The sequence below is a fragment of the Netta rufina genome, assembly GCF_964035555.1.
Source record: "Netta rufina genome assembly, chromosome: 9".
NCBI lineage: Eukaryota > Metazoa > Chordata > Aves > Anseriformes > Anatidae > Netta > Netta rufina.
Window position 1 is genome coordinate 10,584,036 of NC_140132.1, and position 16,051 is coordinate 10,600,086.

Consider the following 16,051-nt stretch of genomic DNA (forward strand, 5'->3'; position numbering starts at 1 on the left):
CAGCAATTTGAGGTTTGTAATCACTTAAATTACTGTTCTCAAGTAAAATGGAAACAGTGGTCCCTGCATATAAACAAGGCACTGCCTGGTCTTTCAGTAGCTTATTTCAGAAGACTATAGTCAGAATGCTTTCACAGTGTATAAATGAAGTCTTTCAAAAGCAGATAACTTCTCAGGGTTCACAATGTTTTTGTAGGTTTGTCTGAACGTTAGTGCTCCCTACTTCGGCTAGGGGAATTTGTTGTTTTTTCTTAAAAAACAAAAACTAAACAAAAAAATAAACATAAACAAACAAACAAAAACCAATGTGGTGCTGAAATGTGGATTTGATCTTTATGCTGCATGTAGCTTTACTAGGAAATTCAGTAAAGGAAACTTCATTAAACACCATAGAAATGTCATTTCTTAAGTCACACTTCTGTAGGTAGTCAGGAAAAAAAAAGCTGTTGCTGAGCAAGACTGTCAGCACGAGATTAGAAAATAGTAACACTACCACTTCTTGATTCTCAGTGTTATATCGAAGTATTACTGTAATACTGCAATAAGAAAGTGTGTTTGCTTTCTTTTATAATTGTCTACCAGACTGCTACTTTCAAGTTCTCAGTATGTTTCAGCACCCTTTTTTCCAGAGAATAACACATAATTCAGACTTAAGAAAATGCAGTTTAAATGCCTGAAAGATCTTATTCCCTCCACCCCCATAAGCTTCTCTGTTCTGATACTGAGCAGACCCATGTTCTTGTAGCGAATCTAGCAAGTGAAGGAAGAGCCTGACCAGCCACGCAGTTGTTATTGGTGTTTGGTGGTGTGAGAAGTGATACCCAGTAACTTCTTACAGTTCTGTGTCTTTGCTGTGAAGGCTAATCTGTGGTTTTAGATCACCTCATGGGAACAGACAACTGAGAAGGGTAGGCATGACCATAGCGTGTGCTGCAAGGCCCTGGCACTGCAGGTAGCTCCGCTTGAAGCAATGACTACTTCTCACCATCAGAGGCTACTGGTTACCGGCTTCTGACTGTGATCTTATGCAACCCCTGGCTTCTGCTAAGTTACATGTTAGACCAGAGAACTGTCAGCAGTGTGTCAAGAGCTGTCCCTAAGTCCGATGTCTTGGTAATGCTGGGGAAGGGGTAGGTTCTATGTCAGATACTGCAGTAAGAAAATATATTTCAGTGTTCATAGCAGTAGAGTCTGGTGCATCTACAGCTTTTGTTGGTGGCATTTTGGTATCTATCATTCCAGGTAATGACAGATGAAAATCCATATGTTGGAGTCAAAGGCCTGTCCCTCCAGTCTTTTGAAGCAAGAAAATCCAAAATGTTATTCATTCTGATGTAGCTAATGTTGATAGTGAAATCTGTTCTAAACATGACTAAATATCACTTCTCAACATGACATTTATGCAGACTATTTTGACTGCATGAGAACTTAGCTGAAAGTAGCTTGCCGTATACTTAGTAATGCCTGAGCAATTTCTGTCTGTAGTCTTTAAAACCATTAAAATTATTTTTATTTGAAGGTACCAGTCTAAAGAACTGTAATGACAATTGCTCTGGGATAGCTATTTGAGTTTGTGAGCTGCTTTATGAACATAGCTGTTCCAAAAAATGTTGGTGGTTCTTTTTTGTTTTGTTTTGTTTTAAACTTTTCAGACTCTGCCATGTTTGGTTCGAATGTGTAGCAAGGAGAGACTGCTGGAGGAGCGAGTAGAAGGTGCAGAAACTCTGGCTTATTTGATTGAAACAGATGTGGAGCTACAGAGAATTGCCAGCATTACTGACCACCTCATTGTCATGCTTGCTGATTACTTCAAGTATCCCAGTTCAGTGAGTGCAATCACTGATATCAAACGGGTATGTTTCCCTTCTGAGTCTTTGAAAGTGGGCAAAACCAGTAATAAGTGGGCTTGGAATGTTTTTTTTATTCTTCTTAAGCCTCGTTTCTGAGGTCTTCAATGGAAAGCTGGCCAGAGGTCCAGCCATGATCCTGACGCATGTAGTTCCCAAATCTTTGCTCATTCACTGCTTTTCCTGGAGCCTGAAATATCCAAGCCAAGAACTTTGTGTATATTTAGACTCTGCCTGCTGTAAGAAGGATGGTGCTGTTCTTTGTGGAACACAGAGAAATGGACTCTGGGTATTTTAAGACAGCCTCAGCATACGAGTTTCATGATGTTTTCCCAAGATGGGAATGAAGTACTAGACTGGGGCATCTGTGATGTTCTTTGCAGAGTTTAACAGGCTTGCCTACAGGAACCAGAGCATTTCAGTTTCATAAGGGATAGTTCATGTGATACAACTAATTTTAATTCATAGGTCAACTTTGTGAAAAACGTCAAGTTCAGAGATGGTTCTGCTCTATTAAGCAGAAAAACATTTAGATGTCATAGCACTTCACATTATGTGCAGATATTATCTGCATTTGCAAGAGGTTGGATAAACAGATACCAAAAATATACCTTGGAGACTTATTTTCTTAGGTATTTTAGACACACTCATCTGTGATTTTTTTTTTTTTTTCCAGCTTTGCATAAACTTTCCAAAGCACTAGTAGATCAGTCAACCTCAGAAGCAAGATTGTTCTTGATATTCTTTGTAGGGAAATATGCATTATGTGTTCCCTTCTCTCACCGAGTGTGATTTTTAGAAAGTACCCCAAAACTGGATTACAGGGCATTTGTTTTTCTCTGAGGCTATCCCAAGAGATAGATACACTTTTCAGGTTTTTGTAGGATGAAATCGATACTGCATATACAGCTGCCTTGAAGCCTGTGTAAAAATGCAAATTAAAACAAACAAACAGCAAAAAAACATGACCTAACTGTAAGTAGCAGTATGAATTTAAACAAGCAAAAGGAAGTTTAGCAGTTGACTGGAGAGTAATAAACATTGGCTATAGCATCAAAACATGATAAAGGTTCCAGTGTAAGTGGGGCAATTATAAATACGGCGTTGCTCTCTCTGAGTATTCAGAAAGAACCTAAAAATAGTCAGCTGGGCAGCCAGGGTGCTAACTGTGTGGGTTTTATTTCTTTATATTTAAAAAAAAAAAAAAAAAAAAAGCTTTGAGTTACACGCTATAAAGTAAAAACTAGATGAGTGAGGACTCCGCAGAACAGAATACTTACCATTGTTAAAACAGGCGTAATACATTCTGCTCTAATGTACCTGCGCCAGAGGGAATTAATCATACAGCTTAATTTTAAGGTGCTTTTAAAATTATTTTTTAATTTTAATGCTTTGCAGCTTAATCCTAGCATTTTTTTTTTCTTGCATTTTTTTTATAGACTTTAAGTTTTGCATTGTTATGTGGAACCCTTTGGCGTACAGACTTTTGAGGGCTGTCTGGATCAGAGTAACTCTGGTTGGAAGGGACGTTAAGAGGTCTTAGTCTTAATTTTCTGTTCAAAGCAGGGTCAGTGCTGAGTTCAGATGAGGTTGCTTGCTGCTTTATCCAGTTGGCTCTTAAAAATTGTTATCAATGGAGTTCGAGCAATCTTTCTGTGCAATCTGTTCCAAAGTTCACCTCATAGTGATTTTTTTTTTCTTGCATTCAGTAGGAACATCATCTGTTTCAGCCTGAGTATTGTCTCTCCTTCTTTTGCTGCACACCTCCTTTAAGAGTCTGGCTTTGTGTTCTTTGTAATCTCCTTTTAGGTGTTGGAAGGCTGTTCTTAGGTCTCTCTCTGCTCAGCCTTCTCTTCTCCTGGCTGAGCAAGCCAGTGTTTACTCCATGTGCTCATCCAGGTCTGCCCTCTTGAAGTCAAGGCTTTATACTGTTTTCCTTGCCCTCCTCACGCCTTGCAGGAACTTGAACACCACTGTTATCCCTATAACTAATGCTTCCATTTGATTTTCATATCCCCAGACAATTTTTCCTGATTTGTGAGCAGTGTATCCAGTGGTGTATCACTGTAACCTGCCCATCTAGCACCTGTGTTAAGAAGTTACCTTTCAAAAACTTCCTAGACAGTTTGCACCCCTTTGTGTTGCCTTTATATAAAAAGTTGAAAGTCAACATTCCCCTTAAGCTGTAGATCCTATAATTTAAAGATGGACTTCAGTTTTTGCTTTTTCTTCAGTTCTCTTGAGTTCCTTTGGCTCCAAAGTGGTGTTTTTTGTTGTTGTTGTTTTTTGTTTTTTGTTTTTCACTTCTGGTTTCTTTCTGTTAGTTTCTGTTGGGTAAATAAGACTAGGTTTCCCCTTAATAGCGTCTGGATAGAGCAGTAACGTTGTAGAAGTGTTTTGGCCTCAAATTGTTGTGAGCAGATATTGTTTAAGTTGACTTACCTGTAACTCAGCAGAGAAATTAACTGCTCTGTTCACTACAGTTACTGCATTCAATTGTTAAGTGTGGACATCAGCTAATGAGATGTCAGTTCCTCTGTGTTTCTGGCTGCTCTTGGTGTGGTAGACAAAACCCCAGACCAAGATACTAGTTTACAACAAATGAGGAAACACCACCTGTAATTTTTAGTGTCTAACTTTGACATCTGTGTTTTGTTTAAATAGCTTGACCATGATTTGAAGCACGCCCATGAACTGCGCCAGGCCGCTTTCAAGCTGTATGCGTCCCTTGGAGCAAATGATGAAGATATTCGAAAAAAGGTGAGTTCAAGAAAATGTTAGCATCCAGACAAAGACAGCTGAAGGAGCATGCAAGAATGTATGTTTTGCCTCTTCTGCCCTTTTTTCTTCATTTTAGAATCATAGAATTATTAGGGTTGGAAAAGACCTTAAAGATCATCTTGTCCAACCATCCTCCTGGCACCAATATTACCCAGTAAACCAGATCCCTACGTACCACATCCAATCTTTCCTTAAACACCCCCAGGGACAGTGACTCCACTGCCTCCTGGGGCAACCCGTTATAATGCCTGAGTGCTCTTTCTGAGAAGAAATTTCTCTTAATGTCCAACTTGAACCTCCTCTGGCGCAACTTGAGGTGATTCCTTCTAGTCCTATTGCTAATTATCTGCAAGAAGAGGGCAAGTATACGTTGAAATGCCAAGGCTTGCTTTCAGTTATGTTAATACAAACTTTTACATTGCACTTTTCCGGCATGGGGTTTAAAGAGAATTAATATCTTTCAGTAACAAAACAGAGTGAAGTTTATTTATACAATCTTTTCACTGTGGTGAACTAGATTTTGAAAATAAACTCTTCAAGATGTTGTGGTCCTTGCTAGTCAGAATAGAATAGGGACCTACAAATTTCATCAATCATAGCATAAGCTATGCAGGGATATAGTTATGGCATATGAATATTTTAACATTTCTAAAACATACGTTTTGAGGGGAAAAAAATACATCTCCATTATGGATCCTATTATAATACAAAGATTTTCTCTGAAAAACAAACATAAATTCTGGGAAGTGTAATCATATTGTGAAACAAAGTCGCAGTTTTTTCCATGATTCTGAAGTGACCAAGGCCTTTGTGCTGCTGAAATAAAGCAGTTGGTGTGAAGGAGACCAAACTCTACTCAAACAACACGGGCAAGAGTGGAATATAGGAGCACTCATTTAGTTAAGAATAAACATGCGGAAAGTGGAGGGAAGTTAAACAATGAATGATGCGAAGTAGCTTTTTTTTTTTTTTTTTTTTTTTTGAAATAATGTGTTGTTGCAATGTCAACCAAAAATGGCAGGTACAAGAGGCAGAAGAATTTTCTCAGCCTTTGCTGGCTAAAGGGGAAAAACAGAAGGAAGAAGCACATGGAGAGGTAGAAGGTGGAAAAAAGTTACTTAAAAGATAAGCCAGGAGATCTATCAGTGGGGAACGATTCAGGATCTCCAGAACTCAAACCCAGAAATTTGTTTTGTTGCAGGATTAACTTCTTTAGTTAATAGCAAGGATCCCATCTTTTAAGTATCAAAGCATTGTTTTTAACAGATGGTGGGTGTGTGTAAGACACAGCCAATTTATTGTGGAAGAACCATCTTTCACCCTGGTATACTAACTTCATTTTATCCTAGTCTTCAATGCTTCTGCTGGCCCTGTCTAAATATGGAGGATGTATGACTATATCTCTTACAGACCATTCCAAAACATGTCTCTCATCTGTAGTTTGTATATATCATGTACATTCACACATGCTGTATTCTATTTTAATATGACATTAAAAGTAATGCATATATATAGCCCTCTTTTTTTTGAGAATTATTAAAGTAATTTTGAAAGCAATAGTGGAACAAGTAGTATAGACGTCTACTAAATTGTATGCAGATGCACACTTTGTTCCACTTAATCCAGGACTGTAAACTGGCTTAATGTTTTAAGCTATGGTTTTTGTATATGATATTTTAAATATTGCAAACAAAAAACATCAACCCATAAATGTTCGTACTGTTTTATTCATGTAACATTACTTTCTTTTTGCTCCAGATCATTGAGACTGAAAATATGATGGACCGTATAGTGAATGGCTTATCTGAATCTAGTATCAAGGTGCGATTAGCTGCAGTCAGGTAGGATGGTTTTCTGATTCACACAAACAATTTTGTCATGTCAAAGTATGATGTTGCATTTGCTAGAACTTCTGCTAATTTTTCAAAAGCTAAAGTGTTAGTCTGAAATCTTTTCTATTGTTGGAAAACTTATTAGGGGAAAAATACTCTGGACTAGTATGATATTTTCTTTTTGCTGTCTGCAGGCTAGTAATCCCCAAATTCTGTCTGTATCCTAATGTGCAGAAGCAATATATTTAGCAGTGTATTTATATGTGTAGAAGCATCTGTATAACTCTGTGTGTGTGTCTATATACTTTTTTCACAACAGAGGTTTCTTTTTCTGTTACAGATGTTTGCACAGTTTGTCCCGTTCTGTACAGCAGCTCAGGACAAGTTTTCAGGATCATGCTGTATGGAAACCTTTAATGAAGGTAAGTGAAGTCAAGTTGCAACCACTCAAGTGTTCTGTTCAGTTAAAGTGGTAACATGGAGGATATGGTGTCTGTTCAATTTGAATGTCTTTCTGTAGAATCGTAATAAAAATTAACTAGAAGTCAAATTCTATGACCTTCTAAGAGTCATAAATCAACAAAAAGCCAAGCAGTAGCGAAGAGTGCTGTAGTCCATGCTTGGCTCTCTTTTTTTCATTTTTTAAGTCAGTAAAGCTAAATTATTGTTAGTGTTTAGACACATAGGATACTAGATCTATATCTACTTTGGTTTCAGGCTCAGACTTGGTCTATAAGTGCTACAAGATAATTTAGATCTACTTTTTTCCCTGAAGTTCTCTACCTTATAGATCTCATTGCAGATACTAAAACTGAATCCAAAGAGCTCAGCAAGGCTTTTTAAAAATAACTTCTTTTATAGAATGCAGTTATCCGTAAGATTGAAATGGATCAAAGTGCTTAAAGTATATACCATCATGTTAACTTGAATGAGCACTGTATGGATCTACACTACTAGCATCAAAACATCTCCTAATGTGTATCATATCAAAGTGCAGCATAATTACAGGTATTCCGTTTCAAAATGATGCCTTCCTTATCCTATTAGTTAACAGAGACGCTCCACTCTCCCCTTTGTGACTACAGGTTTTACAGAATGCTCCAAATGAAATGCTGGTAGTAGCATCTTCCACGCTATGCAATCTTCTTCTGGAATTCTCTCCAAGCAAAGAGGTAAGTATTTGTCTGTTACCTCTTATTATTTCTGGATAAAAGCTATGTTATACAGTGGCTCGATAAGTATAAGGACACCTTTATTGTTAGCAAAGGCTCATAAAGCATTATAGAGTTGTAATATTAGTCATACTGTAATCAGATAGCTCGTTAAAGATGCATCGGAATAGTTAAATGTAGTCTCTAAAGGAAAAATATAGATACAATTTTTGACTTCTAGTTGTAAAATGTGATTATCTTAAAAAATAAACAATACAAAACTCATGAGCAACAAGAAAAACTCTAATTGATGATATGATCCGCTGTCTTACAGAATTTCTACTGTAATCTTGAAAATGCTGGCATAACTCAGTCTCATGGTTTTTATTATTGCTGTTGACTGAAATATACAGGGTATCTGTTCTTGAGTTTAGCAACTCATCTGCTTTTCATACAGATCACACATACATATCAATATTTAATAAAATGAGATGCTTTCCCAAGTCCGAAAAAGTTCTTACAGATAGTGTTTGCAAGATTATGGTGTATGTGGGTTCCTGTTGGGCAGTTTGGATTACCTTGTTTTGATCAATTGATCTTGGTGGTTTTAGTCATCTCTGAGAAGACAGAAAATGAACTAAAAAAACACCAACCACAGCTCACTGGCCTGTGGGCTTTCTTGTTCGTACCACCAGTCACAGTCAGCTTAGTTTTTCTACTTCAAATTGCAGTGGAATACTGAATTTTCTATCAGGGCACATGGTTCACGTAAAATTATCATTGCTAAAACAAAATACTGCTTGTGCAAAATAAAGGAATTTTTAGAAATGTTAGGTTTGAAAGCATCTGTAAAGCATCTAATTTTTATTTGATATATTGATTTTTTTTTCTCCATGATATTTTCAAAATTGTGTGTAAATTAGTAGTCGCTTAAACAAAATTGAAGTGGATCTTTATTCTAACCTGCAAAAAAAGCTTAGTCAAAAAACAATTTTGGAATGTCTCCTATCTGCTGCCCCTGTGGAGAATTCCCTAGGAGCCAGCCGACCACCGTGTCCATAGAGAAATCGTGGTTCCCTGGCAGCTCATTGCAGTGCACAAGCACCTGGGACCAGATGAACTTCGGCACATGTTGCTGGCTGGTTGTTACAGGCTGGCTGCTCTTCAGAGAGACAATCCTCTTCCTATAAAGTACAGCCTTTTATGTACACTTCTGATCAACTAAGGTCTTAAGCAGGGGGAAAATTAAACAAATTTCTCAAAAGCTCACATGATGTTCAGTTATTCATTGCTTTTGAAACAGTAACTTCTGAAGCTTAGCACCTTATATGTTAAAGCCTCATATATCATTGGATGCATCCTAAAAGGCATGATCCTAAAAAGCAAAAGCACATGAGCTCTTCAGGGCTTAGATAAAACTAGTAATCTTCAAATTCAGTTCAGCTTGAAAGTAGTTCCAAATTTAACTATCATTGCATTAATCAGTTTGAAAGAGAAGCTGTGTGTCTGTTTTTCTTGTTGCTTAAAGATGTGATACTATGAGGCTTTGAATTTTAATCTGATTGTTAAGAGCAGTCTAGTTTTCTTGTGCTATAGTTTTTCTGTTGGATTTTAATTTGGTCTGATTACTAAACATGAAGTTTAAAAGTAAAGAAAGATACCAATAGCTTTCATTGTCCATAAACACTTTTAACCAGTTACATACATCCTACCTGATACTCAGAAAATGTAATTGCTCGAGGAAGGCAGTGTTTTTAGAGAGCAGCCCAAAACTGAAAGCTGTTGGGGAAAAGATATTTGCTTACATGACTGTGGCAGATACATAGATGGTATCACAGCAGTATGTGCATATATACAAGTGTACATGCATACAGATGCACATGAGAATAAGGCCATGTTGACACGAATTTTTCATAGAAACTTACTTTTTAATGCATATGGATTTAGAGCATGGCTTGGCCAGTTCATCAGAGTGGACTGAACATTTTGTAAACTGAAGAATAATAAATAAAATACAAAAAAGTCTTGCTTATATATATTTAGTTTTATATGTATGTCTAATTATTCTAAGTAGTGTTTTAAAATTTTCCTTCCCACCTGTTCATTTTAGCCTATTTTAGAATCAGGAGCCATAGAACTTCTATGTAGTTTAACACAGAGCGAAAATCTTGCCTTGCGAGTGAATGGCATTTGGGCTTTAATGGTAAGTAAAACACTGTTGAAATACTTCTTGGAATTGCACTTCTTAAAAAGGTTGTTAATGTGACCTAAAGAACTTCTGAGTTGTTACTAAAAATAAGTGAAATCTGGCTTGTCTTTCCACCTAATGAAAGAACAAAAACAGTATCAGTCTGGAGTACTTCATCAGTTAGTGATAAAATAAAACCCTTCAATTCTCATACCACTTTGGTTGCTGTGATCAGTCAGGGAAACAGTCAAGCAGTATCAGTAGTGTGCCAAAGACAAACAATAGACCTGCTAATAACCAGGTCAACACAGTCAGTTGTAAAAGTGCATGGAAATTTAATTCACTGCATAATTATAAAGTCACTCATATGAGGACATCATAGTTCTTCATAAATTCAAACATTTTCAGGATTAGTTTAAAAAGGATATGTTTGCAGTTAATAATCTACTAAGAGTGAAAAACACAAGCTTAAAGTTTAAAAAAAAAAAAAAGGCAAAATTTCTGTCTCTTTCAGAATATGGCGTTTCAAGCAGAACAGAAGATCAAATCAGACATCTTACGAGGTCTGAGTACAGAGCAGTTATTCCAGTTACTTTCTGATTCTGATGTAAATGTTCTGATGAAAACTTTGGGACTGCTCAGGAATCTTCTTTCTACTCGCCCAGTAAGTAGAGCTGGAAACAGACTTTCTGACTGTACAGATGATACAAATTAACTCTTATTCTTGCTGGTGAAACAAAGATTTTGGCTGAGAATACAAATTATATTTCTGTTTGATTGCTCTTTGATGCATTGCTAAAACAGGCCTCTGCTTTGCATTTATCCAAGTATCTCTAAACAAATGTTCAAACCAGTGTCAGAAAAAGTTTGAAAGAATTCTGTACATTCACTGGAACTTGGTAATTATCAATTACAGAGCTAGACAGTTACATTTAATGATCAATTCTGTTGCATGTAGCTTTCAGCAAAAACATTTTGTTGTAAGTCTAAATGCCTTTCTGTGCAACTCACCCAGAACAACAAGAGGGTTGTACTTGTCAATCCAAGTGTGGAGAGGTACTTATATTAAGTAGACCTGTGTTTCTTCTTTCTTGGCACCTGAAATATGGCTGTTCTTACCCAACTACATGGAGAGTACTGGCTTTTTGAATTTGACTGCGGGATTGTGCACTTAAAAAATACATACATTCATTTTACACACTGAAATAAAATGGTTTGAAAATGTAAGCCCATGAATTGTTTTTGATGGTAAGAGGTATTTGTGGAGGAAAAGGGATAATCCCCAGTAAAGAAAAAAGGGAAAGTATGCAGCAAACATTTGGCAAGGCAAGGTTTTTGTGTGTGTGGGGGGAAACCATGAAGCCTCCACTGCGCGTTTATTCATATGCTGTTTTTACCACAAAAAGGTCACTGCAAAAAGTCTTCTGATATTTGTATTCAGTGAGTCTCAGTAAACTTCATAGAAAATTTGCTCTGTCTTAATGTGAAAATTTTAATGTGAAATGAACAACCAGTCATTCATTAAATTGACCCTGAGCTCTGACAACAGTCACTTAGGGTGTTCCTCAGCTGAAACTGTCTTAGCTTCACCTGCTGTCTGTAGCATACTTTGGAGCCAGAATCAACCATTATTATTCTGTAACCAAAACTTCATCCAGAATAATTTACATGGCAGCTTTTGAATCAAGTTTCATTACTAGCAATTTTAAGAAGTCCTACAAGAATCCCTATCTTTAAGACATTCCATCTTAAAAAAATGTAGTGTATATTGTGTGTTGGTAACCTCTAGTGGCTGTTTGCTGTTGCTCCTGAGTTTTGTTGTGAGTTCATCATAGTTTAGTTGCACATTTTTCTGTTATTCCTCATGACTTATTATATTCTAGTATAGGTGTTTATAGTTCCTAAGAAAATGGCCCTTTATCTGTAAGTCTGTAACCTGGAAAAAGTTTTCCTAGACTACAAGTAATTTATGTACCTTATCTTTCTGAATCTTTTAAGATTTTTTTTTAATGTGGATATCATACCTGTAACTGTACAGTGTTTCAGTAAGTGTAGCACAAGTTCCAAAGGATTTAAAACAAACAAACAAACCGAACAACAACAAACAACTTTATTACCTTCTTTGAGATCCTCCTGTTTTAAGAGGGGGAGAGAAGGTAGTTCCTTCCAACTGTAACATCATACCAAGAGCTTGTGTCCCCTACAGGATTTAATCTTCAGACTGTGGCCTCTATACAAGTGGGAAAACAGTGTTTTTCCTACAGGTTTCAGTGAAATCTGAACCAAGGCTTGTATCTTGCCTTCTGAAACAAGGCAAGGCTTCAAATGAAGAGACATATTACAAAGTTTTCCTGTTGTGATAGACTTTTGGGTTTGGGAGACCCCACTATGAGCTAGGATTTTTGTGCAGTTTTGCTACTCTTTAAGTGATTCAAGTAGGAATGCTACTTATTTGTCTGGAAAGTTACGCTGACTGTGTTTTATCATTGCTTTGGCAGCACATAGACCATATAATGAGCACTCATGGGAAGCAGATCATGCAAGCAGTCACCCTTATTCTGGAAGGGGAGCACAATATAGAAGTCAAAGAGCAGGTATCTTTTTTTTGTTTCATGTTGTCATGGCAGAATACAATTTAAGAAACACCTAGAAATGCTTACTGCTCCCAACATGGCATTTTTGTTTGGGATTATGATGTGCTATGAGCATTTTACTGAGATCTGTCAGTTTAAGAAGTTTAGTACCTACAAGAACATTCCTCTTCAGAGCATGTTACAAACATGTTTGAGTTCCAGAATGTTTTTTTAAATTTGACAAACAGGGGAACACTATACGTGAAAGCATACGAATTAAATCTAAGGTAGGAGCATGGCAGCTAGGGGGTGGGAGGAAGAAAGGAAGAGAGTAAATCCTTTATTTCACGCTGAGGAAGGTTTCCTGGTTATTTGCTTCTACAGCAGCTGTTGGAACAGTCAATAATAAAGAATAGTATCGTTACTTGCCTTGCTGGCAGCAGTGCATGTTCTGCTGGGAGATGTGGTATCCCAGCTGTGCTGGATGCCTGGGGGAGCCAGCAGTGATTGAAGGAGAGGAGGCGGCAGCAAGGAAAAAGAGCGCGCTGCTGTAGCCCAGGAAAAGGTGGGGAGGGACACACTCAATGTGCAAGAGGAAAAGGAGATTGTCAATAGGGTAAAGCATCCCTGTTTTTATTATGGCAGTGTAAGGGGACCAGCTTAAAGGGATACTTGCTGTGGGGATGCTACACCAAAAGTAAGAGGATAGAATTATGCTGATTAACAGTTATGAAAGACAAGATGGAAACGGGGCTCTCTGCAAAAGCCTTCCTCATACAGGGCATGTGGTGATGAATAATGGTGGCAGCGAGAAGCTATGGGAGATTCCAAAGGGTTGCTTTGTCTTAGGATGGGCATTGGTAGCAAACAGCATGGCAAATAGCTGTAAAAATGTAGGTAAATCCAGACGGTCTAAATCTCTGCTCAGTAAGGAATGGGCTGAAGGTAGAGAGGTCTTTGGCCTGATCATTCTGCAGTGCTCTCCCGTAGTCATCCCTGCATGTCCAGAAAACATGGCTGAGTTCTTCCACAGCTCTTTGGGGAAGAATTTGCAGAGCATCTCCCTGTGCCTCCTGAGAACCAGGAAAGCTGCCTCTGCAAGTCTTAATGTGATATGCATGTAGTGCCAATGTGGGCTTAGTTGCTTCAAGGTTATTTTGTAGGATTGCTTCTGTAATTTGCAAGAAATAATCAGATGCGTTAGTAGTTCACTTGTGTTACCTCTGCAGGTAAGATGTGTGGCTAGACTTGGAGGAGGTGGCATTATTACTCTGCTGGATCAGCAGATACACCTCTGTTTTTCCCTTTCCTGACCTGAAGAATTGGATGGATTTTTCTTTTTTCCTAGTTCTGATACAGAGTAGAGTACTTTACTTTCCAATGTATCTTATCTTTTCTATGCACTGCATATTTCCCTGACAGACTTAAAATTTTACTAATTTAAATGAATTAACGAATGAGGCTTTTTATTTTCAAATGGCAATGACTTGATTTTTGCCAGGGCTGTTCAGCCACAGCTGTTAATTCTTTGGCATTGGCTCCAAATGTAAGCAAGCTGGAAACTTCAGATTAAAGATATTAAAACTAATTAAATGAATTGTTTGTTACAAGTTCAAAGCTGTCAGGAAAACTGTATAAATCATGAAATGTGATCTGCAGCCAAATAACTTACCAGTTCTTTTTTTCTTTCAGACATTATGTATACTTGCCAATATAGCAGATGGAACAACAGCAAAAGAACTGATTATGACCAATGACGACATCCTGCAGAAAATCAAATACTATATGGTATGGGGGAATTTCTCTTAAGGATTTTATGTTGGTCTTTTGCCAGAATGAAACATAGCACTTTACCATGTATTCATGTAAATCCTTATCCAGTATCATGCACTTAACTTTTATGTACCCAGTTGTGTTTTAGAAACCACGGCATTCAGCTCTATATGGCAGAGTGATACTGAAAGTCTGATTAAAAGGAAAATCCAGTAGTTATTTCTCATAAGAATGTTTTGGTGATCTAAGCAATACCTTTAGACCTCTTAATAAGCATTAGGAAGGAATTGGCTACTGAAGTGCTGAAGGAAGTTACAGATAAAAATTTGTCCCAACTTTGCTACCTAATTTATTACAAGATGAATGTCAAAATGTAAATGTGAGAAATACTAAATTTGAGTACTATTTTTTCTATATTTAGAGTCATTCAAATGCTAAACTTCAGCTTGCTGCCATGTTCTGTATATCTAATCTCATATGGAATGAAGAAGAAGGTAAGAAAGCCTCATTATTAATACATAGACAAGTTACTACCCTCATCAAAAGGCTAATGTAACACACTACTCAGTATTTGCAGTGCACAGCACAAAGGGATCCAAAGCATAAAGGGAGATGTCATTATAGGTATATTATGGAAGAAGTAAGTGAGGTCAGGAGGACGTTGAGGAAAATCACAGAATCACAGATTCTGTGTAATTCTGTGTAAATTGTAGACTGTGTAAAATGTGGAAGTGTTGCAGGGCAGGAAGGGGCGATACAGGAAGAGTGTCAGTAAAGAGGAGCTAATGAGAGTCAGCAGTGGGAGGCTTCCATCTGCAGCATTCCGTAAAACCTGAAAATTCCGTAAAACCTGAATTGGAGTGAAAGAGAAGCCTAGTGGGAGAGCTTCCAAGTCTAAGGAAGCTGTGGAAAATTGTCGTCAGAGGGAACAGGTTCACTGGAGAGGACAAATGGCAACTGATTAGGAAAGGGACTGTTTGGAAAGGAATTTCCCCCAGCATGGATGACTTAATTAATGGGTTGGGCAGTGAGAGTCTGAAACCAGTAAAAAGATTTGTGGGTGAAACTGGAAGGAATGGAGAAGGTGTTCAGTAAGAACAGTCGTGGTCTGGAACAATGGAAAGTAACCAGGAGGTAGATGAAGGATGCTTCTGCACAAAAAAAATGTGATTTTGTTGTGAGGAGTGGAGAGGGCAAATGGAGGCCTTCATGTGGAACTGGAGGGAATGGTGAGGGAAAGGTGGGTGGGAGTTTGTGTGCTTTGAGGAATGGTGGAGCTAGGAGGAGGACCTTGTTAGATGGATGATTTACAGATCTTCAAATTGACCATGCTGCTCTTCAACAAAGAAATTGGTGTCTCTAGGGTATCTTTTTCCTACTCGTATTCCACATTTCTCAGGTGACAGAACTTTAGTCAGCATGTGACACTTAGTTATGCTTCTGGTGGTTCTCTGCTCGCAAGCATTCCACAGTGCCTCAGACATATCTCCAGTTCTCTGCATGCAAATCTGAGAGATGAGAGTAAAGAAGCTTGACTTCAGTTGCTTGCTTTAGGATCAAATGTGTTCAGGTTTTTGCCTTCAAAAATTTCTCTTCTTTGCACTCGAGCACACTAAAATACAGAAAAGAAACTAGAGCTCCCTTTCGAAGTAGCCACAGCTGGGGGAGTTTTTCATTCCTGCGTTTTAGCCAAACTGTGTTCCATAGCACCTCCTTAGGCTGTTTTCTGCTGCCACTCCTTTCTTCTCCTTTCTTCTGTTCTGCATACATTATTTTTGGTGGTATTCCCAACGATGTGATTTATTGTTGTAGGTTCACAAGAGCGCCAAGACAAACTACGAGACATAGGAATAGTAGATATTCTACATAAATTGAGTCAGTCATCAGATCCAAATCTGTGTGACAA

At 37.7% G+C, this 16,051-nt stretch overlaps 1 protein-coding gene across 2 annotated transcripts in view; it reads left to right on the forward strand.

Moving 5' to 3' along the window:
* The window catches only part of ARMC8 (armadillo repeat containing 8), a 61,408-nt gene that overhangs the window by 43,932 nt on the left and 1,425 nt on the right, over positions 1–16,051 (forward strand). For both annotated transcript variants that reach the window (XM_084291847.1, XM_084291848.1), the window contains 11 exons: positions 1,653–1,853; positions 4,512–4,607; positions 6,387–6,469; positions 6,801–6,882; positions 7,546–7,632; positions 9,722–9,814; positions 10,314–10,463; positions 12,298–12,393; positions 14,065–14,160; positions 14,567–14,639; positions 15,958–16,051. In XM_084291847.1, coding sequence (XP_084147973.1) covers positions 1,653–1,853; positions 4,512–4,607; positions 6,387–6,469; positions 6,801–6,882; positions 7,546–7,632; positions 9,722–9,814; positions 10,314–10,463; positions 12,298–12,393; positions 14,065–14,160; positions 14,567–14,639; positions 15,958–16,051 — 1,151 coding nt within the window. The remainder of the gene's footprint in view (positions 1–1,652; positions 1,854–4,511; positions 4,608–6,386; positions 6,470–6,800; positions 6,883–7,545; positions 7,633–9,721; positions 9,815–10,313; positions 10,464–12,297; positions 12,394–14,064; positions 14,161–14,566; positions 14,640–15,957) is intronic.